The 26,620-nt window shown below is 43.3% G+C and overlaps 1 protein-coding gene across 1 annotated transcript; it reads right to left on the bottom strand.

Annotated features, from left to right (window-relative positions):
* Positions 1 to 15,210: 15,210 nt before the first annotated feature.
* LOC542101 (legumin-like protein) lies at positions 15,211 to 16,699 on the bottom strand. The gene is given in 3 exon segments (NM_001111734.1): positions 15,211 to 15,527; positions 15,623 to 16,355; positions 16,434 to 16,699. Coding segments are annotated over 3 exon segments (1,119 nt in total). The 5' UTR covers positions 16,666 to 16,699; the 3' UTR covers positions 15,211 to 15,373.
* Between the last annotated feature and the right edge of the window lie 9,921 nt (positions 16,700 to 26,620).

Consider the following 26,620-nt stretch of genomic DNA (forward strand, 5'->3'; position numbering starts at 1 on the left):
AAATGGTTTATGGCAAAAAAATCATATCTGGAAAATATATTAAGGGAACCCCCCTTATTTCTGTCAGACAAAAACAAGATGATTCTCATTTTTGGAAAAAGATTTTGAGTTTGAGATATAAATTCTATAAATATTGCAAAGTAGTTGTTGGCAATGGCATGAAAACTAGTTTCTGGAAGAGTTCCTGGATAGGGGACTTACCTCTGGCTGACAAATTCCCTATTTTATTTGATTTGGCTTATGATAAAGACATTTCTGTTAATAAAGTCTTGTCTTCCAATTTTGAAGTTCTCTCTTTTAGGAGGAGGATTATTGGTAATTTGAGCGTAATGTTCGAGGAACTTTTGGGATGTTGTAATAATCATTCTCTATCTGACCAGGATGACATAATTGTTTGGTGTCTTGGTAAAAAAGGTTTTTCTGTGAACTCTTTGTATAAAAAGAAGATTAGTGATCAAGTGGCAGTGTCGTATAAGTTCTTGTGGAAATCAAAGTTACCACAAAAAATCAAAATTTTCATCTGGCTAGTTGTGAGAAACAAAATTCTCACAAAAGATAATTTGAAAAAAAGAAATTGGAAAGGTTCTCAAGATTGTTGTTTCTGTGGGTGCGATGAAACAATTGATCATTTATTCTTTTATTGTCCCATTTCAAGATACGTGTGGAGAGTGATTCAAGTGGCCTTGAATTTGGAGGTCATTCCAAAAAATATCATAGAGTTGTGTGATGGTTGGTTGAGCAAACCTAAAGATAAAATAACCAATCTTTTCCTGTTTGGTTGTGGTGCGGTGTTCTGGGCAATTTGGAGAACCAGAAATGATTGGTGCTTCGATGAAAAGATTCTGCTTGATCCTTCTAACGTCATTTTTCTTTGTTGCTTCTGGTTGGATTCCTGGGCTATTCGACAGAAAGAGAGGGAAAAAGATGGTGGTTCAAGGAAGCAAGTTAATCAGAAAGATAGCAAGTGAAGCGTTTGGCCGTGCGTGCGGATGGAGTCTGAGGGACCAACACATTTCTAGGTGATTGAAAACTGTTGGTTCTGGGTTGTTCTTGTGTTTGAACTTCTGGACTTAGATTTCGTAGCTCGTCTATGTTGCACCTCGTTTCTTAGCTGAGGTTTCTGATGTTGTAATAAGCAATGCTTATGGACATGTTAGCTGGTCTGGCTTCGATCTCTGCTAGGTTTCCTTGCTTATCTAGGGTGATATTGGAAGGTGATCTGGTATGGTTTCGTTTAGCCTAGTTTCTGTCGGGCCATCTGGCTATAATGGTGTCCTTTGCAATGAACAATTTTCTATTTCCTAATGAAATAGGGGGCTTTGCCCCTTTGAAAAAATAGGTGATAGGGGTTGTGTGAATAAACAATTGATGCATTACCATTCCTTAGAATTTGATTATCCTCCTTGCTACCTGTTTTATAAAGAGAACTAATGATGCTTAGCCCTGCCTAGAGAACTAAAAGTTGTTTCTTTTAAAAAGAATGTTGTGTAACACTGGGTATGGGTGGGTTTTATGAAAAAGGACTTGTAATGGTGAGAGCATTATCTGCAGTGATGAATTCATCATTCAAGTAAGGTACCTCTGTCAGGTACATGATTTTGGGAAAGAAACAATAATTTTAGACCATACGTTGCGCAGGATATGTCGCCGTTTAAGGACCGCAACGATTGTTGGCCTGCTAATCTAGGACCCTTTAACTGGCCATATGCCTTGTCATGGGTAAGCTTAGCCTCGGCTGGACCAATACCAGAACAGCTCGCACACACTGGGAGTGGAGAGATGGCGGGAGTAACGTGTGCCCACCTGGCAAGTGGATGGATGGTGGGGTACTATGCTCTCGGGTCGCGTGAACCCATTCTGGCCTTGAGAAACCCGGGTGTGAGTTGACATATGCAAGAGTTAAGTGCTACATATGTCATGTGGTTGGAGATCCCCAGCTGGGTATTAATCGATTCATATCGCCGTACTTCTCGGATATGAAGACTGGATCTTCGACCCTCATCGTAGATAATAAGTGAAACTAAAGCTGCTAAAATGAAGCTAGTGTAGGACAAGTGAATACTCTAGATTAGGCAAATCTAGATTCAGGAAATGTACTTAACTTGTAAAGTAAAATTATGGCATAAGGATCCACTATTGGTAGGAACTCTTTCAGACTAACTGGCACTACATTACAGTTAAGTTCAGCTTACCACCCACAATTGGATGGACAAACTGAAAGAATTAACCAATGCCTTGAAATGTTCTTGAGGTGTGTTGTGCATCAAACACCTTCACAATGGGTTTAGTGGTTGGACTCTGCAGAGCTATGGTATAACTCATGTTACCACTCTTCTTTGAAATGTTCTCCCTTCAAAGCTCTGTATGGAGTGGATCCAAACTGGGGGTGCTACCTGTTCCTGTGTCTTCGGATCCCTCAGATGCTCAGCTCACATTACAACAGCGCCAAGATTTCTTGCAATTGATCAAAGCTAATCTGGCTACGACACAAAATCGGATGAAACAGTATGCTGATGCTAAGAGATCTCCAAGAGAATTTCAAGTGGGGGACATGGTATATTTGAAACTCCAACCGATTGCCCAATCTTCAGTGTTTCATCGACCATGTGCTAAACTGTCTTTCAAATATTTTGGTCCTTTTTCCATCTTGGAGAAGTTGGGTACTGCTGCCTACAAGCTCCAGCTTCCTGCATCGGCAGCCATTCATCCAATATTTCATGTTTCACAACTCAAGCCTCATGTTCCTAACAACATTCCAGTATTCAGGGATTTACCTACCGTAGCATTCTCTAAAGATGTTGTTTCTATGCCAGAAGCCATTTTAGACCGGCGTTTGGTCAGGAAAGGGTCTGCAGCTGTAAGTCTGTAACTCAAGTGTTGATCAAATGGATGGGTCTTCTAGCCGACATGGCTTCTTGGGAGGATTCTATCGTGCTCAAATCTCATTTTGCACAAGCAACCATCTAGGGACCAGCTGGTTCTTCAGGGGGAGGTATTATCATGGATGGGGATGGTGGCGACTAAGCACAGGAGTTTAATTCTAGAAACACAATTTTGAAATGTAGTTGGTGGGTCGTATTGGACCGTATTGTGATTGTGGTGGCCGACTGGTATATAAGTTAGGCTTGTAATAGTTCTGAGACACGAAAAGGAAGAAAACAATACTGCTTGTACCTTTCTTCTCCTTCTGAATTCCTCTCCTGTTCTTCGCTCCCTGTTCTTCGCGCTCAACTCCGGTGACCACCGAATTTCCTACCTCTGGTTGTGACACTCCCTACTGCTACTACCGACGCGCGCCTGCTCCTCTTGTCGACACCCACTCGGCTCCATCTCCTCCGTCGTTGCCTGCTCTCAACCCTAGTGATGGCATGGCCAGTGCCGCATCTGGATCTAGGGTTCCAGACGCCGCAATCTCCTCCCCGGAGTCACCGGCGGCAACTAGCGCTGCCTAGGACCACCGAGTTCTACCCCGCTACCGTGGTCGACTATCCCGGTGTGTTCGCTAGTATGTTCATCTCTTCCCACACCTTTTTGCTAGAGTTTCTTCTCTATCCCCTCACCTTCTTGAACGGTAATGAATGTGCGTTGGAAGGAGGTCACTAGGGAGGGTTCGGCAGGAATGGCAGAAGGAGTGGGGACGTTGGTGCATACAGCTTTGGGCGAGCGCAAGTTTGTTCTCATCCTAGGATTTGGCTGCTTGAGTGGGGAGAGATGCGATTCGATGGCCTGAGACGATGGAGAAAAGGCGAGCTCAGTCCCTGCTCAGTCCTGGGACAATTTGGGCAAATGATTTTCTTTCCTTGTTATCGGTTTTGAGTGGGCAGTAGTGACATCCAAATCTTTAAACCCACCGCCAATGGTAGATCTTCCTAGCATGATAGGGCACTAATCCATGAGCATTCTTCTGTGGTTAAATTTTTTGACGGAACTTTTACATTAATCAATTTCAGCATACATTAAAATATTGTGAACAAATTAATAGTGTTTGGAAGATACGTACATGAGGACCAATGGGATTATTGATGGATACTTGTCTTACGTTTTCTAGAATTTGGTTAGTAATGTACCTCAGTATTTCTAGAAAACACTAATATATATGTTTTGGCTATGGTGGTCATTGAAGAAACGTATAGTGACAAGCATATGTTCCTCCTGCTTTACAAGGATGTTTGATGTTAGTTCACTTTTGTCAGAAAGCACATCCAGCTACTGTTGGGGGCCTTCGGCTTCCGAAGGTCCTCAAAAGTATGATTTAACAATGTTTCTGGAGTACAATGTGTGAACAGGTATCTTCGGACCTGAGTTAAAACCACAACGTGAAGAACCACAGAAGGGGTATGGAGGATGGCACGGAGCCGAAGCTGTTTGTAGAAGAGCTTCGGCATGATAGCGGAAAGAGGAAACCGACTTAAAGAGGAAAAACTATCTAGGCCCCGATAGATTACTATAGAGTTATTATCAAAAGCAAAGGGCCTGGATGTAATTTTACATGGGCTGCGACCCATGTCTATAAATAGGTGAACAGTACTCCCGTACTGTTCACGCTGACTTGGCATTTGTTTTTGCGTCACGCTTATACTTTTGCTTTCCTTCAAGCCGAAGATACATTTGTAATTTGTTATATTTTCTATAATAATAATTCATAGAAATGAGTTAATAATAATATTTAAATATTTATGTTATTTCTCATACTTTATGTGAATCCTTTCTCGTTGTTTGTTGTATTGATGAAGGTTTGTCCTTCATAACCTTCGTCCGGAACTCGTTATATCCTAAGGGAAATAATGCTTCGAAGGACGAAGGACTTTAACGTTTAACAATTTCTGTGTTGCCTTGTTCTTAATTCATAGTATTTGAGAACAAGTCCACAACATTGGCGCCCACCTCCGGTGAACTCACTTCCACTTTTCGAGTTTCGAACACCTTCTGCAAGCATCGACCTTCGTCATGCCGCCAAAAAAAGCTTCAGCGACAGGGGCTGTGGCTCTGCAGCCGCTGGACCCGAACCAAGAGACCCTTTCTCATCGAGAGGCCCGAAGCCAGAAGAGGAAGGCCACTAGTCCAACGCCCCAGGAGGAGGACTTGGACCAAGAGATCAGGACTATGGAGATGCTCCATCAACAAGTACGAAGGAAGAAGGAAAAGATGGCTCGGCTAGCTGATCTGCAAAGGCAGATAGATGAAGCTTCTTAAGAAGTTCGTCATCTAGCTCAAGATGAGCAGAACCGAAGGCCTCAGCACAGAGAGCTTCATCATGAGGGCTTCTTCAATGGGGATGACTGGTATGAGGATTTCCATCATGGAAATTTTGCTTTTGACGATGCTTCTCCTCTGTCAGCAGAACTGCAGGCTACACCTTGGCCCCCGTCTTACAAGCCACCCCAGCTTCCCATGTACGACGGACATTCAGACCCGAAGCAATTTTTGATGAGCTACGAAGCAACCATATCTTCGTATGGTGGCAATACTGCAGTCATGGCGAAGTCTTTCGTCATGGTTGTCAAGAATGTTGCACAAACCTGGTACTCCTCTCTTCGGCGAGGAACAATCACGTCATGGCAGAAGCTGAAGGACATGCTGATTACCAGTTTCCAAGGGTTTCAAACGAAGCCGGTCACCGCTCAAGCTTTATTCCAGTGCACCCAGGATCACGAAGAATACCTTCAGGCGTATGTCCGAAGGTTCTTGCGTCTGAGGGCACAGGCACCAACGGTGCCCAATGAAATTGTCATTGAGGCCATGATCAAGGGGCTTCGGCCAGGACCTACGGCCCAATACTTCGCCAAGAAACCCCCTCAGACCCTGGAAAAGCTGCTCCAAAAGATGGATGAATACATCCGCGCGGATAATGATTTTCGTCAAAGAAGAGAGGAAGCTTACAGGTTCTCCGAAATGACCAGAGGCTTCGGAGGGAGAATCCACCCAAGACATGTGAGATCAATCCATTCCACTCAAAATGATGACAGAGGAAGCCAGCAACAGCGACCACAATACTCCTCTCAGGCTTCGGGGCAACAACAGAGCTATCTTCGGCCGCCAGCTCCAAGGGGCAGAGGCGCCAGGGGCTTTGGAGGAAGATTTGGGAACCAGCCCAGGAAAATTTATTGATTATTCTGTGGTGAAGACAAGGGCCATACTACCAGGATGTGCCATGTCACCATCCAGAAACAGAAAGAGATAGCAGAAGCTGCAGCCCAATAGAGCCAGTCGAAGCAAGTTATGCATACTGCTTCATATCACTCACCATACATTCCAGAGTATGTGGGTAACCATCCTGCAGCTTTTGTTGCTTCGGCAAGCCAACCTCAGGTGTCTTGGCAACAGCCTCCACCTCCACCACTAATGCAACGAGGCCAGCAGCCAGAAAGGAGCCAGCACACTCATCAGCAACGAGACTTCAGAGAGGAGTCCGAAGCTCGCACAGTCAACAGTACTGTGCCAGAGTCGAAGCACATCTACTAGAAGATATCCTACCTTGGCAACAGTTCCTGCATTCGTTTTCATTTTTCGTTTAAATAAGGAACAATCATTAAAGCTTAAGTTTTTCTTCTCATTTACAATTTTTTGTAACAGCTTCGTTTTTTACCATAGTGAAAATATATCTTCTCCATAGATTTACGGAGTCAGAAAAATTGCCGAAGCTCGGTCTTAAGAGCTCGCGATTATAGAAAGTATCTCCAAAGATACAAAAAAGTCGTTCTACAGAACGCAGCGTAAGTTGTCAAAGCTACTAAAAGTCGTTCCTAAGGGAGCGCAACATAAGTTTTCTGCTCACAAGTCGTTCCAAAGGGAATGCAGAGCTTACAGCGAAAAATAAACGCTGATTCCACTAAAGTAAAAGGCGAAGAAGCTCCTAAGGGAGGCTTACAGTGAAAAATAAACGCTGATACCGCCGAAATAGAAGGCGAAGAAGCTCCTAAGGGAGGCTTACAGCGAAAAATAAACGCTGATCTTCGGCAAATATCATTTTGCATAACATCACATCATCACATCATTTGCATAGCATAACATCATACATCATATTGCATCAATGACGCAAGAAGGGGTCCAATGTTGTTCTTCTGAGATTGTTTTGAAGAAGCAGTGCCAAGGCACAAAAATAATCATTGAAGAAGCATACCTTCGTCAAACTCTAAAAAGATCTATTGCTTACTGATTTTACGAAGATTGGATGTTTTTATGAAATATGGATATTCTTCACGAAGCATGAAAAGAAGGGAAGGTGTTTTTTCGCCGAAGGCTCAAAAACGGTATGTACATAAAAGTTTCATGCATCGTAAAGAATTGAGTTACAAGCAGTTTATATATTACATTCATTCAAGGTTATAAAAATATTACACACTTTGTCCAGCAAATATTACATTCTCAATGTCTTTACAATAGCAGCTAATCTTCTCTTAAGACTACTTCCGCAGCTTCGTTTAGTAGTTGATCAACAACCTTATCCATAATAGCTTCGACCATTTTTCTAATTTCGTCTTCCCCCTTTGCGTTGGGGTCAGCCAATGGCTCGGCGGGCTCTGAGGGAGAAGATAGTGCGGCTGTGTTACAAAGTGTAAATAAGTCCGAGATCATATAATTACAACATAAAGTCAAAACTTAGTAGTCAATACCTATTCGCCTCTCGAGATCCTCACTTTTCTCGGCGGCCTCTGCTACATTTCTAGCTTCGTGAATACCTTTTTCACTTTTCCTTATAATTTCTTGAGCCATCTCCCGGCCACCATTTTCCCAGATGTCGGTGAAAAATTTACCACCAACCAAGCTTGCTTCGGCCGAGGGGTCTTTTATATCTTTAGAAGATAAGGCGGCCTCGGCTTGTGCCAAGGATTTCACATGATCGCGGCCTCTTCTCTCCAAAATAGTGGCAATCCCCCTAGCACCCGAGAAGGCACATATGTCTCCGCGGCCATTCAAAATTTCCTCAAAAGCTTCGGCTTCGTGGCCGGTCCATTCAATTGGGCCCTCGGGGTCGCCCTTTATGGAATATTCCTCGCTTGAATACACGCCAACATTGGCGAAGCTAGTCTTTATTTTCCTAACACACTCTATAGACTTTTCATAACATCTTTCCTTGGATGCACGAAGTTCTTCAACATTTTTCTCTAAATGATTTGACCATTGTTCACTGATTTCTCGTTTAGCTTCTGCAACTGCACATTTTTCTTTAGCTTCGGCTAGCTGTTTCCGAAGATCCTCAATTTCGCGCTTCTGGGCCTCAGCTTGAGCTTTGGAAGCAGCTTTGTCTTCTTTTATTTTATTCACCAATGAATGTAATATTTTATCTTTTTCGAAACCTTCGTTTCTTAGTTCAATTACTTCGGAACGAAGGTTGTTCAAGGCTATGGTATACCCTTCATCTTCGGCATCTTTTTGTGCCCTGAGGGCATTGCTAAGTATAAGGCCCTGCAAAAAATGCGCTAATAAGTTTAAGAAAATGAAAAATTTTGGCCTCAAAAAATAATACAAAAATCTCAATTTCTCACCTTTAAACTATTATATGCTAAGCTGTCGGCCAGCTCGTCTTTTGAGAACACCGAAAGCCCGTCTTCTAATGTCGGGAATCCGAAGCTCTTGCTCATCTCCCGACAGACAGAAATCTCCTTGCTGTCAGGGAGACAATACAAGAAGTCTTCTTCTCCGCTGTCGTTGAATATTAGCGCCCCTTTTGGGTATTTCAATTTTTGCGCATAGAACTGAGCTTCTCGTTTTTCTTTTTCAGTCAGATTTTTACCCGAAGCATGACGTAAGACATAGTCGGGAGCTTCGGAAGATGCTTCGGGAATAGGGATGGTGTTTTCCCAGATAAAATTTCTTCTACAAACTCTTTTTCCGTTTCTTTTCTCTTGGCAGGCTCTGAAAGCCCAGTTTTGGTTTCCATTTGACTTTTGGCAGCTTCGACCTCAATTTGTGTCTTTGGAGCTTCGACAGCTATCTTCGTAGTAGAGCTTGAAGATTTTATTGTTTCTAGCACATCTAATACGTTAACCATTCTCTTTCTCTTGGGAGTTGTTGTAAGGTCCTTCTGTGCCTTCAGCATTGGCTTTGGCACCTCAACTCTTGCTGAAGGACTTAAAACTTCTGATGACTTTGCCTCTTCAGCCCTTGGTTCTTCCATTTTTTCCATCTCCGGCATCGCAGCCGGCTCCTCAATATTCTGCAGATGAGTAGGCTCTTTAGCTTCAGTGGCCGAAGAGGTCTCACCAACAAACTCAGGCACTGTGGCTGGCTCAATATAGCGTGGCCGGTGCGTAAGAACTTTCATCTTTTTTCTCTTCGGCGCTGGCTCACTAGGAGCGGCCGAAGCAACTTCCTTCGCAGAAGTCGTACCTTTTCTTTTTTGACCCCGTATTGGGTAACGGTAGTCAGGATAGACGAACCCAATAGAATCAAAAACACGGTTGAGCCTTTTCTTCTTCCGGCCTCCGAAGGCCGCAGATAGTGCAGTATCTTCCGCCTTCGAATATGGCCCAAGCAGTTCATCGCTTGTAGCTTCAATACATTTCAACCAATCATCGTCTGGTTCAATAAATTTACCCTCGTATCTGAAGGTGTATTTCAACCTAACTAAACCACCTTCGTCAGGTTTGCTGATGGTCTCCTTTGGCATTTCCCACTTTTCTACAAGTGGCCACACTCTGTAGGCTATGTGTTCCTGGATCAAATCTCTTGTCCCGATGAAAGAACAAACTACGCCAAAGGCCCTCTGGCATTCTTCGGCTGCTTCATCCATATCCACCTTCGGCTTCCGAAGGCCGAAACGCTGCCAGATAGGGCGCATGATGATACCTTTAATATCTTCTCATGCCTTCAAATCGTTTTTCACATAGAACCATTCCCTCATCCAGTCTCCAGGCCATCTCTTTCGAAATGTTGGCATGGGGTAGCTTGACCCAGATCGAGCACCGAAGCTATAGCAGCCAAAATTGTTATGATATTGTTCTTTACCCTAGGGTTTCGTCTCATATAATACCTCATGCATATTGCAGAAACTTTTTGCATTTTGCTCCAAACCTTGGCTCTTCACGGCCCATATAAAAATTCCCATCCTTATGATTGCTTCGGGAGTAATTTGATGTAAGCAGATTTCAAATATCTTCAAAACTTCAACCACGAAACTGCTTAGAGGGAACCGAAGCCCAGCCTTGAAGAAGCTTCGGAAGATCACGACTTCATTTTCCTCGGGAGTAGGACAAGTCTTCTCTCCTTCAGCCCTCACAATAGACAAATCCCGAAAATACCTACCCCTCATATTGACAAGATGGCTTTGCTTAATGGTTGATTTTCCAAAAACTGCGTGGCTTAGCCGCCAGGGTCGATCTTCCGAGTCTTCCCCCCCCACTTTCTGCATCTTAACTGTCACTATCACCAGTATCTTCAGACAAACCTTCCAAAATTTCCCTTGTAATCTTTTCTGTATTTGTCTTTAATATTGATTCAAGAAAGCCAAGATTCTTCTCCTCAAGAAGGCTCAGCTTTGTTTCAGCAACATCTTTGGAGGTGCTGAAAAACCACTCTTGAATACGAAGCTTAAAAAAACTCAAAGCCAAGAAAGTGTTGGTGCGCAAGGGCTAAAAATTGGGCAAGCAAAAGCAGATGGCAAGGGAGTGTGTCAAATGAATCCGCGATATGCTCCTATTTATATGCCGAGTACGTTGAAAACTGAAGGGTCCCGCTTGTCAGTGGCTGTTGCTATTCTAGCAAAGGGAAGGTGTTTTTTTGGACCTTCGGCTCGGGGCCTTCGTCCATATCGCAATCTGAATTTATCATTCTAACAAATTAATATTGCGAGGGGCTAATGCCTTCGGCTTCCGAAGGTCCTCAAAAGTATGATTTAACAATGTTTCTAGAGTACAATGTGTGAACAGGTATCTTCGGACCTGAGTTAAAACCACAACGTGAAGAAGCACAGAAGGGGTATGGAGGATGGCACGGAGCCGAAGCTGTTTGTAGAAGAGCTTCGGCATGATAGCGGAAAGAGGAAACCGACTTAAAGAGGAAAAGACTATCTACGCCCCGATAGATTACTATAGAGTTATTATCAAAAGCAAAGGGCCTGGATGTAATTTTACATGGGCTGCGACCCGTGTCTATAAATAGGTGAACAGTACTCCCGTACTGTTCACGCTGACTTGGCATTTGTTTTTGCGTCACGCTTATACTTTTGCCTTCCTTCAAGCCGAAGGTACATTTGTAAATTGTTATCTTTTCTATAATAATAATTCATAGAAATGAGTTAATAATAATATTTAAATATTTATGTTATTTCTCATACTTTATGTGAATCCTTTCTCGTTGTTTGTTGTATTGATGAAGGTTTGTCCTTCATAACCTTCGTCCGGAACTCATTATATCCTAAGGGAAATAATGCTTCGACGGACGAAGGACTTTAACGTTTAACAATTTTTGTGTTTCCTTGTTCTTAATTCATAGTATTTGAGAACAAGTCCACAACAGCTACTATTTTTTCCTCCCATTGGATCAGCATCTTCAGTCTTTTTGTTTAGGCACATTGTAGTCTTACAAGCCTCTACACTAGAGATACATGATAGATACTACACATATGTAATGAACCAGATTCTACATTACACGAGAAGCAGCACCCGACCCCACCACAAGGGCGGGGTTAGGTGCACCGCGTGGCAAGAGGGGACAAAACTCCCCAGGATGCATCGGTAGGTCCAGACCACCGCAGAGGAGCGCCGGACCTCTGTGCTATCGGGACCAGGGCTCGCAAAAGAGCATACCGGGTCCCTCGGGCAGGTCCCAGGTCCCTCAGGGTAGGGACCGGGCCCTGGCAGAGCTCCGAGATCTGGGAGACCCCGGCGTGAATGGGGGTCCGGTGCCGGCACGTGTCCACATCTCGATGGGGACTTTCTGCTCAGACGGAGCTCCTTGGCATGAGGCCCATGACGAGAGCTAATGGGCCGTGCCTGACCTAAGGCCCGCGCAGCCGCCTGACCTAAACCAAAAAATATACAAGTTAGGGATCCAAATTCAAAGGAGCAAAGAAACCAAGTGTGCTGTGGACTGTCGCACCGGACAGTGTCCGGTACACCATGTCCGTACAACGATGAACCAGCCACTCTCGGGTTTCAACAGGCGCACTCCGCTATAATTCACCAGACTGTCTGGTGTGCCACCGAACTGTTCGATGCACCAGCGAAGCAACGGCTATCCAGCGCAACGGTCGACTGCAACGGTGCCCTGACGCGTGAACAGTGAAGAACAGTGCGCGTAGAGTCAGAGCCGCAGTGTCAGAGGCGCACCGGACAGTGAACAGGACCTGTCCGGTGGTGCACTAGATTGTCCGGTGCCGTATGAGGACAAAGCCTCTAACGGTCGACTGCTCTAATACCCTAACGGTTGGGTGACGTGGCGGCGCACCGGACTGTCCGGTACGCCCATCACCAGCAGCCTTCCTCAACGGCTCGTTGGTGGTTAAGGGATATAAATACCCCCAACCACCACAACTCCAAGCATCGAAGCATTCTGAACATTGCATTCAATACAAAGGCAATAGACTTCACTCCAAGACACAATCAAAGCGATCGATCCACTCAAAGTCCCCAAATCAATTCTAGTGCATTATAACTTGTGAGAGGATTTCTTGTGTTCCTTTGTTGCTCTTGTTTGCTTGGCTTGACCTTCTTTTTCTTTTCAATTCTTACTCTCAAGTGCTTTGTAAGCAAGACAAGAGACACCAATTGTGTGGTGGTCCTTGCGGGGTCTAAGTGACCCGTGAGATTAAGGAAGAATGCTTACTCGGTCTAAGTGACCGTTTGAGAGAGGGAAAGGGTTAAAGAGACCCGGTCTTTGTGACCACCTCAACGGGGATTAGGTTCATTGGAACCGAACCTCGATAAAACAAATCACCGTGTATATTCGCTTATTTTCCCATTTGATTTGTTTTTCCCTTTCACCCGGACTTGATTTAAGTTCTAACGCTAACCCCGGTTTGTAGTGTATGTTTAAAGTTGTAAATTTTAGATTACGCCTATTCACCCCCTCTAGACGACTTTCATATAAAATAAAGAAGAAATTCACATCATCCTATAATTCAATGAACTATTTATTTCTCTAAATTTTTGGATATTACATAATTGCCATAAAAATCATTCACGTCTTCTCTAGCCTTCAATAAAACTTGACCCATGAATATGATTTTCTCAGCTTCGCTGCATAGTAGATAGTAAAAAGGAGAAAAGTAAGAAACAGTTCCCCCAATAATAATGAATTTACACGCCCTGTAATGCAGGTCACCATCAGCAGAAGCCTCTCCAACCCACTGGCTTTTCTTGACTGGGGTCTCCAGTTTCTCTTGTTGTTTGAATTAGCATGCGCAGAATAGACAAGAGCCATAATAATTTAGTGCCTCATTAGCCTAACTGTAGAATCCGAAATCTAGTTCTCATTCGCTTTTCGCCATATGTTGTATTTTCCAAGCTAAATCGTCTTTTAATCGCTCTCAATAGTGAAATTCTACACCTTAAAAGCTGATTTGGCGTGGACAGAAAAATTGACAGGATCTATGGAGAGGAGCCTCTAAATACCAATGAGATTCCTCCCCATAGTTCCTCTCATTTCTGTCCATAAAATCAGCCCTAACATGTGCTTCCTTATCTTTTTGAACCAAAGCCATTGCTATTTTCTCGCGCCTCATCACCCTACGTTTCTGCAGCATACAGGTAAGAAAAAAGATGTAAGAAATGTGCATCAGCATGGACCAGACCAAGGTGATTTGTATCGACTTTTGCTGCTTGGTCAACTTGACGTTCGACTACATTATAATGAACACTTTAATAGGAGCAACAATAGCTTTTGCTATTCATGTTCAGTTTAATACCATCATCTTTGAGTGATCTATTTGTTGGTGGAAAATGTCCTGGCAAACTGTTTTCAGCTTTAGCCTTGTCATCGACATCCAGGCTCTTCTCAGTGACTAGATCGTCATTGGTTTTCCAAGAGGGAGATGCGCGTGGTTCCTAAAAAACAAGACTCAATGTGCCTGATTTTTGTTGGCCTAGCAGTTATAGCATCAAACAACTCAGCACGGACAAAAAAGTCCAAGCACAAAGAAAATTGAGGATACACTTATTTTTCGTTTTCATAAAAAACTGCTGCCTCTTTTCCTTTTTGCTATGTGCCAAAAGCGGGGAATTTACACCTTATCAAAAGCTTTGCAGTGTATATGCCTGACAGACAAAAACTGTTGGGTTTTGGTGGCATCTTGGTAACCGGGAACTGGGAATGTGGCCACGTTACTCATTCCGGGTATGTTCATTCCGTTCCGGCAACGTGGAAACAATCTCGTTCCAGTAGTGTTAAAATCTAGTTTTTGTAGCGTATCGTGTACCACATTTCCGTTCCTCGATCCCATCGATCCGGAAACCTGGTTACTAAGGGTGGCATCCACTCATCAGTTTAGACCTTGTTCGATTATTTCCATTACACATAAATTGTATGAGATTAGAAAAAAATAAGAAGTTTGAATTGCTTGTAATTTAAAACCACTCAATCTCACTCAATCCACAAGGATTTAGAGCAAACCGAACCAGCCCTTAATTGTTATTTACAGTGTTTATTCACGTGATAAACTTGCAATGACCTTTGTCCATTAGTTTTGGTGATGCTTACAAGATTTTTGATTTTCAGATCCAGCGATGATGAGACTTAGTATCAGCAGCTTAGACGGCGTAAGACATTTATGTATATGTATGGTGTGGATCGAAATCACTGTCGCATTCCGCTTATATTTCTTATATTTAAGCACGGTCTACATTCAAAATATGTAGTTTGACTTATGAAATGTGTTGTACATATTTTGTTTGTTTTTGTGATGGTGACATAAAAGCCGCCTAATTGTCCCTTCTAATGCTTGGTGGCAATAAACTATGACCGTGCTATGTAATATATGATCTGAACGTAACCGTTAAATTTGTTACGAATAACTTTAGCTTATTATGTCATATGTTATCTGTGATCCAGTTTATGGGCCCTTATTAGACATCCTACCGTTACAAAAGAAAATGGTGTGCTTTTTATGCTTTTGTTTATAATTTATAGACAACATGGGTAATTATAACAAGCATACGATGTTTTAAGTGAGAAAATTCTAATTATTTATTAATTTGATAGTGCTCTATATTCAGTGTTTATTCGGTGTTTTGTGTTTAATGAGAAACAAATAAAAAATACCAAGAGAACTAATTAAGAAACATGTGTACCATCTCAAGTTTATTATTACATGAAGCGATCTAAAAAACTGATGATGAAGACATAACCTGATTATTCTAAACTGAAGCTGCTAAGAACACACCCAGGACACCAAGTTTACTCGAGATGGATGGACCAATTTCCACCGGCGAATGAATCAGTTTGAAGGCGCAAAGAAGATCTCCGAGTCAAGCCTCTTGCTACGGAACAGCTTCTCCATCTCCGGCGTGGTGTTGAACGACGACTGCAAGACCGCCGGAGATATTGCCTTCCACACCGATGTCCGGCCCGCCAAGTGGCTAAAGATTGGGCTGCAACGACGCAATGCAAGCACAGAATTGTATCAACGTACTGTAGATTGGGCTGCAACGCAATGCGTACTGTTGGTATGGTAAACTATTCTTACTTGGGGGTGGTGATGATGGAGAACCACTCCATGCCGGTTTCGTCGGCGATCTTTGAGACAACGAAGAACCTTGGCACGATGAAGAGGCAGCCTCCCTCGGCGCGGGTCTCGAGCACTCGCGTGCCGTCGATCCCAACAACCTGGACGCGGCCACTGCCGCGCACGATGTAGGTGACCTGGTAGGCGGAGTCGCAGGAGAAGCCGGGCGAGCACATGGAGTGGGCGTCGATCCTGACAAGGTCAGCACCGAGCCCGACCTCCTTGACGAGCGGCAGGTTCTGGGTGTTGAGGACCACGACGCGCCCTCCGTTCTTGATGTCGACGTCAAGCGGCGCCTCTAGGCAGTTGAGGACCAGGCCCTGCCTGTCCTCGTCGCGCGCCTCGGGCATCTTGTGCCCGTCCTTGACCCTGACAATGCCGGATCCGGGCTGGGTGGAGACGAGCTTGGCGGCGTCGTCCTGGGTGAGGTCCCATGCGCGGGCAACGAACTCTGTGGAGAAGCCCGTGAAGATGCCCGTGGAGCCGGTGAGCTGGAAGTTTGTGAACTGGCCCGGCTTGTGGCCCGTGGAGGTGTCGCCGAGGAAGAGCACCACGAGGTCGGAGATAGCGGCGTCGGCGTTGTTGTGCCACCAGGTGACGACGCCGAAGGGGAGCGCCAGCGCGTCGCCTTCCTTGACGGAGATGACCTTCTCCTTGGTCGCCTCCGGGAGAACCACGCCGAATATACCTTTGCCTGTGCATACATCAAGACGCACGCATGCATGTGACACGGAGATGCTTTTTTTATAGGATTAAAAAAACGAATTCTTGCCTTGGAGGACGTAGGCGATCTTGGCAGAGTCGGAGTAGCTGGGTAGGGCAAGACCTCCGGCGGTGAGGCAGAGCTTGGCGGCACCAATGGAGGCAACGCCGAGCATGGGCAGATCGGCGGGGGACCAGTCGTAGTAGGCTCCGCCGTCGCTGGCGCTGGCCTTGTTGGGTTTCTTTGGGCTTAGATCCATGCACATCACATGCACATCGGCTATGGAAGTCCGGTGCACCATGATAGCTTAGGAATATGGTAATGGATGGTTTGGGTTGAAGATAAAGGCACAGTAATGCCTAGGTGTGCAGGCGTAGTATGTATTTATAGGTCAGTGTCGCATGATATAAGCGTCCAGCGTTATCTTGTTAAACAAAAAATGACCTACAAATAAACCTACCGGGTCAGTTGCCTATAAATCTGCATGGTTAGTTGCGATTAGTATGTGCAATGATCCGGGATTTACGGATCCTCCGCGCGTGTCGCTCTACACCGATCACAGACTGCTCACAGCCTCACCATCACATGCATGCAGCAGCCAGGTCCAGCGCATAGGAATACGATATAACAAGAGAGCAGAGAATCGGCTTCCTTAATGCACCCTGATGGACGTTATGGGTATGCTGATGTCATACTTTTTTACGGCTAAAAAAAGTCGGAGTTACTGAAACGTAAATAAAAAATAGTCGGTTGTCCGTGCGTTGCGACGGCTTACAACAATACACATGTAAACTATCCAAAAAAAAATTCAAGGTTTTTTATTAATTGTTTCCGCTCTCCGTATAATATTTTTTTATTTGGCTAACTGATGTTATTGTTTACTCCATCCAATATATACAATGTATTGGTACAACACATTCAATGAAGAGAGCGATTAGAAAAGAGTTCACAACGACTGACTGAACGAACAGTGATTATAAAATGACATAATTCCACCATACATAAACCAAATAAGAGAAAGTTTGTGAGCTCAAGTTTCTAAAATAAGTCACATGAACTCAAACTTATAAAAAAGAAATATGGAGTGATTGCTTAATATGTCATGCATCAATAAAAACCGGATGTGCTCCATACAAATTATGGTACTTCATAGCAATTACTAATTGTTGGTCACTTGTTCTCGAATACTATGAATTAAGAACAAGACAACACAATTGTCAATTATAACGGACCTTCGTCTTCCGAATCGTTATCTCCGCAAGGGTGAAATACTCATTAGACGAAGGTTAAGGAGGACATACCTTCATCAGATCAATATATGAATAAAAATATAAACGAACGAAGATAATTGCTGCATTTCATCAATTCATATATATATATATACATTTCGTAAAACACATGAAAATATTAACAATGTTAATATTACATTGATACCTTCGGCTTGCTTAGAAGATGAAGTCGCGAGAGTGTGATTACAATTTCACGTGAATAGTACGGTGGTACTGTTCATTTATTTATAGGCACGGGACACAGCCCGAGTGAAATTACATATATGTCCTTGTCATCCATCTACAATCATAGCACAAAACATTAAGGACTAAGTAGTCTTTGTCCTTTTTTGGTCATAATTATACTTGGTCTTCGTCATCATATCAAGCCGAAGTTCTGTGGCTATAGCTTCGTCGTCCATTTTTATCACCTTTGGGTTAAATCTTTACCCTTGTCACGAGAGAGATCTTTATTCCGAAGTTGAAGCCTCCTGCAACAATCCATGTCATACTGAAAACATATAGTCAGTCACATTTTTTAGGACCTTCAGAGGTAGAAGGCCCCCAACAGTAGCCCCCCGCAGTATTGATTTGTTTCTTTGTAACAAATTTAGACTGCGACGTGGACGAATGTCTTTATCCGAAGGTTCGAAAAAACATCTTCCCTTCGCTAGAATAGTGAATTACACTGACCTGCGGGACCCACCAAAATGTGGGCTCTGAACATATAAATAGGAGCTTGCATTGTGAGTATTTTTCGTGCTATTTCAGTTGCTTGCATTGCGTTCGTCATTTTAACATTTATTGCTTCATCGAGTTTAATTAGATTTGAGCTTCGGCATTCTAGCAACCATCGACTAAACGGCTGATGAGAAGAAGATTGTTGATTCGGCGCTGGCCGGATTTTACGAAGCTATGGAAAAAACCAACACAGAGAAGATTGCAAATGAGATGTTGGATGGAATATCTGAAAACTCCAGCGATAGTGAGAGTTTCGATGTAGAAAGTGGAAATGAAGATGTCGAAGATCGGCCCTAGAAACCAAGTCATGTTGTCTTCGGAAAATCGACTATTAAACAAGGGCAGATCGAAGCAATGAGAGGGAGATACTTCCGTGATATTTCAATTGTGAGAGCCGAAGGGGAAAATAATGTTCCTCTTCCCGAAGATGACGAAGTGGTGGTTTTCAGAAGCTTCATGAAAGCCGGGCTTTCGTTCCCCCTGGACAAATTGTTGGTCAAAGTTCTGAAAACCTTTGAAATTTACCTTCATCAACTTACTCCCGAAGCTATCATTAAAGTGAGGATCTTTATATGAGCCATGAGGAGCCAAGGACTGGAACCAGATGCAAGATGCTTTTGCAACATCCATGAGTTGTCTTATGAGACGAAGGCTACCAGAAACGAGCAGTATCACAACTACTTTGGTTGTTACAGTTTCGTGCCTCGGTCTGAGGCGATCTACCCTGTTCCCACATTTTGGAAGAGGTGGTCGTGCTCCTAGATGTAGGAATGATTTTACGTTAAGAATGACCTAAGTCAAAGGGAGGATGTGAGGGGGATTATTGAACGCCCTATATGGTCTCGCTTAGCCATTAGGAGGCCAGCCACTGCCCTTGGGAATGATATACAAACATGCCAGGCGGCTTTCAATACAGTGTGTACTTACATAGGCACAAGGGACTTAGTCCAAGAGCACATTGCTTAGAGAGTGTGGCCACTTGCAAATGGGTGGGAAATGCCAAGGAGGCTGCTGCTGGCTCTAGCCAAGGTGGTTTAGTCTACCTGAAGTATACCTTCAGGTACAGGAGCCAATTTGATGAACCGAATGATGACTAGCTAAATGCCATAGAAGAGACTAGTGACGAGCTGCTTGGAGCATATTCAAAGGCCGAAGATGAAGCCATGACAACTGCCTTCGGGGCTTGTGGCAAAAAGAGATTAAATAGAGTGTTCGATGTTATCGGGTTTGTGTACCCGAACTACTGTTATCCTTCGCGGAAATAAGGGAAAAAGAGGAAAGCTGCTACCTCGTCGACTTCTAGTGCGTCGAGGTTAAAAAATGTTAAAGTTTTGACACGTCGGCCTAGGCACATTGAAACGGCCGACGTGCCGAAGCTAATTAAGGGGGCCACTCCTACTGCAGAGCCAAGTCGCTCTATGCTAGTCGAAGCTAGGATAAAATAGGCTGAAGAGCCAAAACTGGAGAAGGCGGCAGAGCAGTTAAAAGCACTGAGTCCACCATGCACAACGGAACTACCGAAGCCATCAAGCATCCCCGCAACAACTCCAAGGAAAAGAAGAATGACAGTGTGCTAGATGCTGTTATGGAATCCGTGAAGACGTCAACTCCTGCTTCTGCTGAAGTGCCTAGCACAGAGGGTAAAGTTTCAAAGAAATCAGACGAGGTCGGCATGGTGCAAACTATTTTTAAACTGGGCCCTCGGAAGTTCCCGCCGAAGCTAGACCTTCGGAAAGCGCACCGATGATCCTAGAAAAAGAGTGCGCTTCTGAAAAATCCAAATCTCCTGCTCCCGAAGCACCTGCTAAAGAGTTGGAAGTCATTGTGCGACATGCTTCTGGGAAGGAGTTATCAGAGGAGCAGATTGCCGAAGCAAAACAATATGCCAAGGATCTAAAGTACCTCGAGGATCCTTGGTGTACGGTGGCGAGGACGAAGATAATTTCCTTTATTGTCTGCCAGACAATAAAGAGATCTATGTTTGCCGAGAAATGATGAAAAATATGGGGTACCCGAAGCTTGAGCTTGGCCTATCTGCAATGTCAAAGGATGATCTTGCAGATAGCATTGCTTATAATAGCCTGAAGGTGCATATATTTTTTCTTGTAAAATAAATTATATTTGTAGCTTTTCTTGCTATCGTTATGCTCTCATTCTTTGTTATTTTTAGGGCTTGATTCTAAGCAAGTTAAAGGCCCAAAAGGAAGCAGAAGATGAGAGCTGTCAAATAGCTCTTAGGAATCTTCGATCAAAAGTCATTACACTAAGGAACGAAGCTCTCGAAAAAGATAAGATAGTGCTTTCCTTAGTGGACAGGCTGAGATCTAGCAAAGCCAAACTTACTGCACAAACCGAAGCTCACAAAGTCAAAGTTGAAGATTTAAAGAGGAATGTTGCAGAAACGAGCAAAAAATTGAAGTTGCAATGGCGAAGCACGAGATAAGCGAAATTGAAAAATCAAGGGCACAAAAGAATGCCGAAGAGCTCCGCCACTCCAAAGAGAGATGCTACAAATTATCCTTGGAATGCGCCAAGAATCTAAAGAACAGTTTTGCAAAGGTGGGAGCGTACTCTTCTGAGCAGAAGTTCATCCGCGGTGACCCCGATGGGGTTATCCAGTGGATCAGTGGGGAGGCTGAAGCTTTTGATGAGATATTCAGGGATTTCTGTGCTTTTGTTAGTGCCCGTGGGGCTGTATCAATTTTGGAAAATGTCAGTTGTGACCATGCGAAGGCTGTTGTTCAGCCAGAATTTGTTATCTCAGCTGATGACATTAAGAATCCTTCAACCGAAGCATCTTCGTTAAGCGGTAATTTTACTCCGAAGTATGGATAAAGGGTGGACGTGAGATAGCTGACGCAGCTATTAGGAAAAATGAAAAGGAATCTCACGACGCTCAAGAAGAGACCAAAAGAGCTGAAGAAGCTCTAGAGCGCGCTAGACTTATACGTACCTTAACTGAGGTTTAGCTTCGGGATTTGTTTTTAGCTTCACAATTAACAAACATTTTTTATAATGTAGCAGAACTTTCACCTCCACCGGAGCCATATGACCCCGAAGCTGACCCGACCATGAAGGAAGCGTTAGATATAATAAAAATCGCTAACGAAGCTGTTGACGAGGCTGTCAATAGACTACTGAACGAAGCCGCTGAGAAAGTGCTAAAAGAAGATTAAAACTTTATATATATAGGAGTTTAATGTTTGTATATGGCCTTCGTCTCTTTGTAAGAACCAAACATCAAGTATTTGTATATGTGTTAATGTAATATATTTCTTTGTGATGCATGAAACCTTCACATGTACCGTTTTTTTAGCCGTTGGCGAAAAAAACACCTTTTCTTTTCATGCTTCACGAAGGAAAAAAGCCCCCTCTTGCCACAATTGTCACAAAGTAAAACTATTGTTAAAGATTCCCTTCGTGTATAAAAGTATATTTGCCGAAAGTATACATTGTGCTACAGCACCTTCTTTCATGGTCCGACATATATTTTCGAAGGAGCAACTTTCCTTCTCCGCGGCTTTTTGCTGATGCAAAGTGATGTATGATGCGATGCTATGCAATATGATGCGGTGGTATGATGCAAAATGATGTTTATGCCGAAGATATAAACCCACTCAAATACGCACCCAGACTCGGCATCCTCTTAGAAACGACTTTTGAGTCTCTTCACCATTTACTTAGGTGGTTTTTTCAGCTCTGCATTCCCTTAGGAACGACTTTGGAGCTAAGCTCTGCATCCCCTTAGGAACGACTTTGGAGCTTCTTCACCTATGATTTAGGTGGCATTTAAGCTCTACATTCCCTTAGGAATGACTTTGGAGCTTCTTGACCTTTGATTTAGGTGGTATCTTAGCTCTGCATTCCCTTAGGAACGACTATGGAGCTTCGAAACTTACTCTGCGCTCCCTTAGGAACGACTTTTGAGCTTCGGAACTTACTCTATGCTCCCTTAGGAACGATTTTTGAGTTTCGGAATTTACTCTGCGCTCCCTTAAGAATGACTTTGGAGATTCTTAACTAATTCTTGTCACACTCGATGATATAACCACATGTTTATTACATCAAGCTGAAGGTTAAACCTTCATGTATTGTATTTTTAGAAGGAAATATAAAAGCAAAAAAGAGTAAAAATATAACGAATTGGAGCTCTCTTTTGGCCGAAACGTTTTGCCATCTTCAGTAGATATGCCTTGACTCGGGCACAGTACTATTAACTGTGCGAGCTTCAGACTGCTCCCAAAGGTCGCGTTGTTGCTGAGGCCAAAGATGCCCTTCTGGCTGCTGATCATGACTTGGGGCAGGCGCCAGTGGTGGTGGTGGTAACTGGGCCCAAGAAACTTGAGAGTGACTTGTCGAAGCGGCAGAAGCCGTAGGCTGTAGATTGCCTACATACTCCGGGATATACGGAGAGTAGCACAAAGCAGTATGCAATAAATGAGCTATGTGTGCAATGTTTCAATCAAAATTCCAAGAATTAAGAATATTTAGCTCATTCCTAAGTTTGCTAAAGGTTTTCTCATCTAGTGGCTTGGTAAAGATATCAGCTAAGTGATCTTTGGTGTTGACATAAGCTATTTCGATATCCTCCCTTTGTTGGTGATCCCTCAGAAAGTGATACCGAATGTCCATGTGCTTAGTGCGGCTGTGTTCAATGGGTTTATCCGCCATGCGGATTGCACTCTCATTATCACATAGGAGAGGGACTTTGCTCAATTTATAGCCATAGTCCCTGAGGGTTTGCCTCATCCAAAGTAATTGCGCACAACAATGGCCTGCGGCAATATACTCGGCTTCGGTGGTAGAAATAGCTACTGAGTTTTGTTTCTTTGAAGCCCAAGACACCAGGGATCTTCCCAAAAACTGACAAGTCCCTGATGTGCTCTTCCTATCAATTTTACACCCTGCCCAATCGGCATCGGAATATCCTATTAAATCAAAAGTGGATCCCCTGGGGTACCAAAGTCCAAACTTAGGAGTGTAAACTAAATACCTCATGATTCTCTTCATGACCCTAAGGTGAACTTCCTTAGGATCGGCTTAGAACCTTGCACACATGCATACGGAAAAGCATAATATCCGGTCAAGATGCACATAAATAGAGTAAAGATCCTATCATCGACTGCTACACCTTTTGATTTATGAACTTACCTCCCGTGTCGATGTCGTGATGCCCATTGGTTCCCATGGGTGTCTTGATGGGTTTGCCATCCTTCATCCCAAACTTTTTAAGAATGTCTTGAATGTACTTTGTTTGGCTGATTAAGGTGCCTTCTTGGATTTGCTTGATTTGAAATCCAAGGAAATACTTCAACTCCCCCATCATAGACATCTCGAATTTCTGAATCATGATCCTACTAAACTCTTCACAAGTTTATTTGTTAGTAGACCCAAATATGATAGCAACATAAATTTGGCATACAAACAAATCTTTTGCAACAGTTTTAGTAAAGATTGTAGGACCGACTTTTCTGACTTTGAAGCCATTAGTGATAAGGAAATCTTGCAGGCATTCATACCATGCTCTTGGGGTTTGGTTGAGCCCATAAAGCGCCTTTGAGAGTTTATATACATGGTTAGGGTACTCACTATCTTCAAAGCAAGGAGGTTGCTCAACATAGACCTCTTCCTTGAGTGGTCCATTGAGGAAGGCACTTTTCACGTCCATTTGGTAGAGCTTAAAGCCATGGTAAGTAGCATAGGCAAGTAATATTCGAATTGACTCAAGCCTAGCTACAGGTGCATAAGTTTCATCGAAATCCAAACCTTCGACTTGTGAGTAACTTTGGCCACAAGTTGGGCTTTGTTCCTTGTCACCACACCATGCTCATCTTGCTTGTTGCGGAATACCCACTTGGTACCTACAATATTTTGATTAGGACGTGGAACTAAATGTCATACCTCATTCCTCGTGAAGTTGTTGAGTTCCTCTAGCATTGCCAGCACCCAATCCGGATCTCTTAGTGCATCCTCAATCCTGTATGGCTCAATAGAGGACACAAAAGAGTAATGTTCACAGAAATGTGCAACTCGAGATCTAGTGGTTACCCCCTTATGTATATCACCAAGGATAGAGTTGACAGGGTGATCTCGTTGAATTGCTTGGTGGACTCTTGGGTGTGGCGGTCTTTGACCCTAAACTTCTTGATCATCTTCTTTGTATTCATTAACTTCATCCCCCCTTGATCATTGTCCTCCTCTTGAGGAGGCTCATCCTCCTGATCTTCATTATCTTGAGCTTGTTCCCCATCTTGAGTTAGTGGAGATGCTTGCATGGAAGATGACAATTGATGTTGTGCTTGTGTGGGCCCTTCGGATTCCTTAGGACACACATCCCCCAATGGACATGTTCCTTAGCACGACACATGGAGCCTCTTCATCATCTAATTCATCAAGATCAACTTGCTCCACTTGGGGGCCATTAGTCTCATCAAACACAATGTCACAAGAAACCTCAACTAATCTAGTGGATTTGTTGAAGACTCTATATGCCCTTGTGTTTGAGTCATAACCAAGTAAAAAACCTTCTACAGCCTTAAGAGCAAATTTAGATTTTCTACCTCTTTTAATAAGAATAAAACATTTGCTACCAAAGACTCTAAAATATGAAACATTGGGCCTTTTACCAGTGAGGAGTTCATATGATGTCTTCTTGAGGATTCGATGAAGATAGAGTCGGTTGATGGAGTAGCAGGCGGTGTTAATCGCCTCAGCCCAAAACCGGTCCGGAGTCTTGTACTCATCAAGCATGGTTCTTGCCATGTCCAGTAGAGTTCTATTTTTCCTCTCTACTACACCATTTTGTTGAGGTGTGTAGGGAGAAGAGAACTCATGCTTGATGCCCTCCTCCTCAAGAAAGCCTTCGATTTGAGAGTTCTTGAACTCCGTCCCATTATCGCTTCTTATCTTTTTTATCCTTAATCCGAACTCGTTTTGAGCCCGTCTTAAGAATCCCTTTAAGGTCTCTTGGGTTTGAGATTTTTCCTGCAAAAAGAATACCCAAGTGAAGCAAGAATAATCATCCACAATACCTAGACAGTACTTACTCCTGCCGATGCTTATGTAAGCAATCGGGCCGAATAAATCCATGTGGAGTAGCTCGAGCAGCCTGTCAGTTGTCATGATGTTCTTGTGTGGATGATGGGCGTCAACTTTCTTTCCTGCTTGGCATGCACTACAAACCCTGTATTTCTCAAAATGAACATTTGTTAGTCCCAAAATATGTTCTCCCTTTTGAAGCTTGTGAAGATTCTTCATTCCAACATGGGCTAGTCGGCGATGCCAGAGCCAACCCATATTAGTCTTAGCAATTAAACAAGTGTTGAGTTCAGATGTGTTTTCATTAAAATCAACTAAATATAGCTGACCCTCTAACACTCCCTTAAATGCTATTGAATCATCACTTCTTCTAAAGACAGTAACACTTATATCCGTAAAAAGACAGTTGTAGCCAATTTTGCACAATTGAGAACCAGAAAGCAAATTGTAATATAAAGAATCTACAAGAAAAACATTGGAAATAGAATGGTTAGGTGATATAGCAATTTTACCAAGTCCTTTGACCAAACCTTGATTTCCATCCCCGAATGTAATGGCTCTTTGGAGATCTTCATTTTTCTCATAGGAGGAGAACATCCTTTTCTCCCCTGTCATGTGGTTTGTGCATCCGCTATCAATTATCCAACTTGAGCCCCCGGATGCATAAACCTGCAAAACAATTTAGGCCTTGTTCTTAGGTACCCAAACAGTCTTGGGTCCTTTCACGTTAGAAACAAGCACCTTGGGTACCCCAAACACAAGTCTTTGAACTCTTGTGTTTGCCCCCAACATATTTGACAACTACTTTGCCTGATTTGTTAGTGAGCACATAAGAAGCATCAAAAGTTTTGAATGAAATGTTATGATCATTTGATGCAGCAGGAGTTTTCTTTTTAGGCATTTTAACATGTGTAGAATGCATAGAGCTAGAAGCCTCATTTTTATACATAAATGCATGGTGAGAAATGTTATGAGGTTTCCTAGCATGAATTCTCCTAATCTTGTGCTCAGAGTAATTAGCAGGATATAAAATGTAGCCCTCATTATTCTGAGCCATGGGAGCCTTGCCCTTAACAAAATTAGACAATCTTTTAGGGGCATTAAGCTTGACATTGCTTCCCTGTTGGAAACCAATGCCATCCTTAATGCCAGGGCGTCTCCCATTATAGAGCATGCTTCTAGCAAATTTAAACTTTTCATTTTTAATAT

Source organism: Zea mays, chromosome 3, assembly GCF_902167145.1.
Source record: "Zea mays cultivar B73 chromosome 3, Zm-B73-REFERENCE-NAM-5.0, whole genome shotgun sequence".
Taxonomy (NCBI): Eukaryota; Viridiplantae; Streptophyta; class Magnoliopsida; order Poales; family Poaceae; genus Zea; species Zea mays.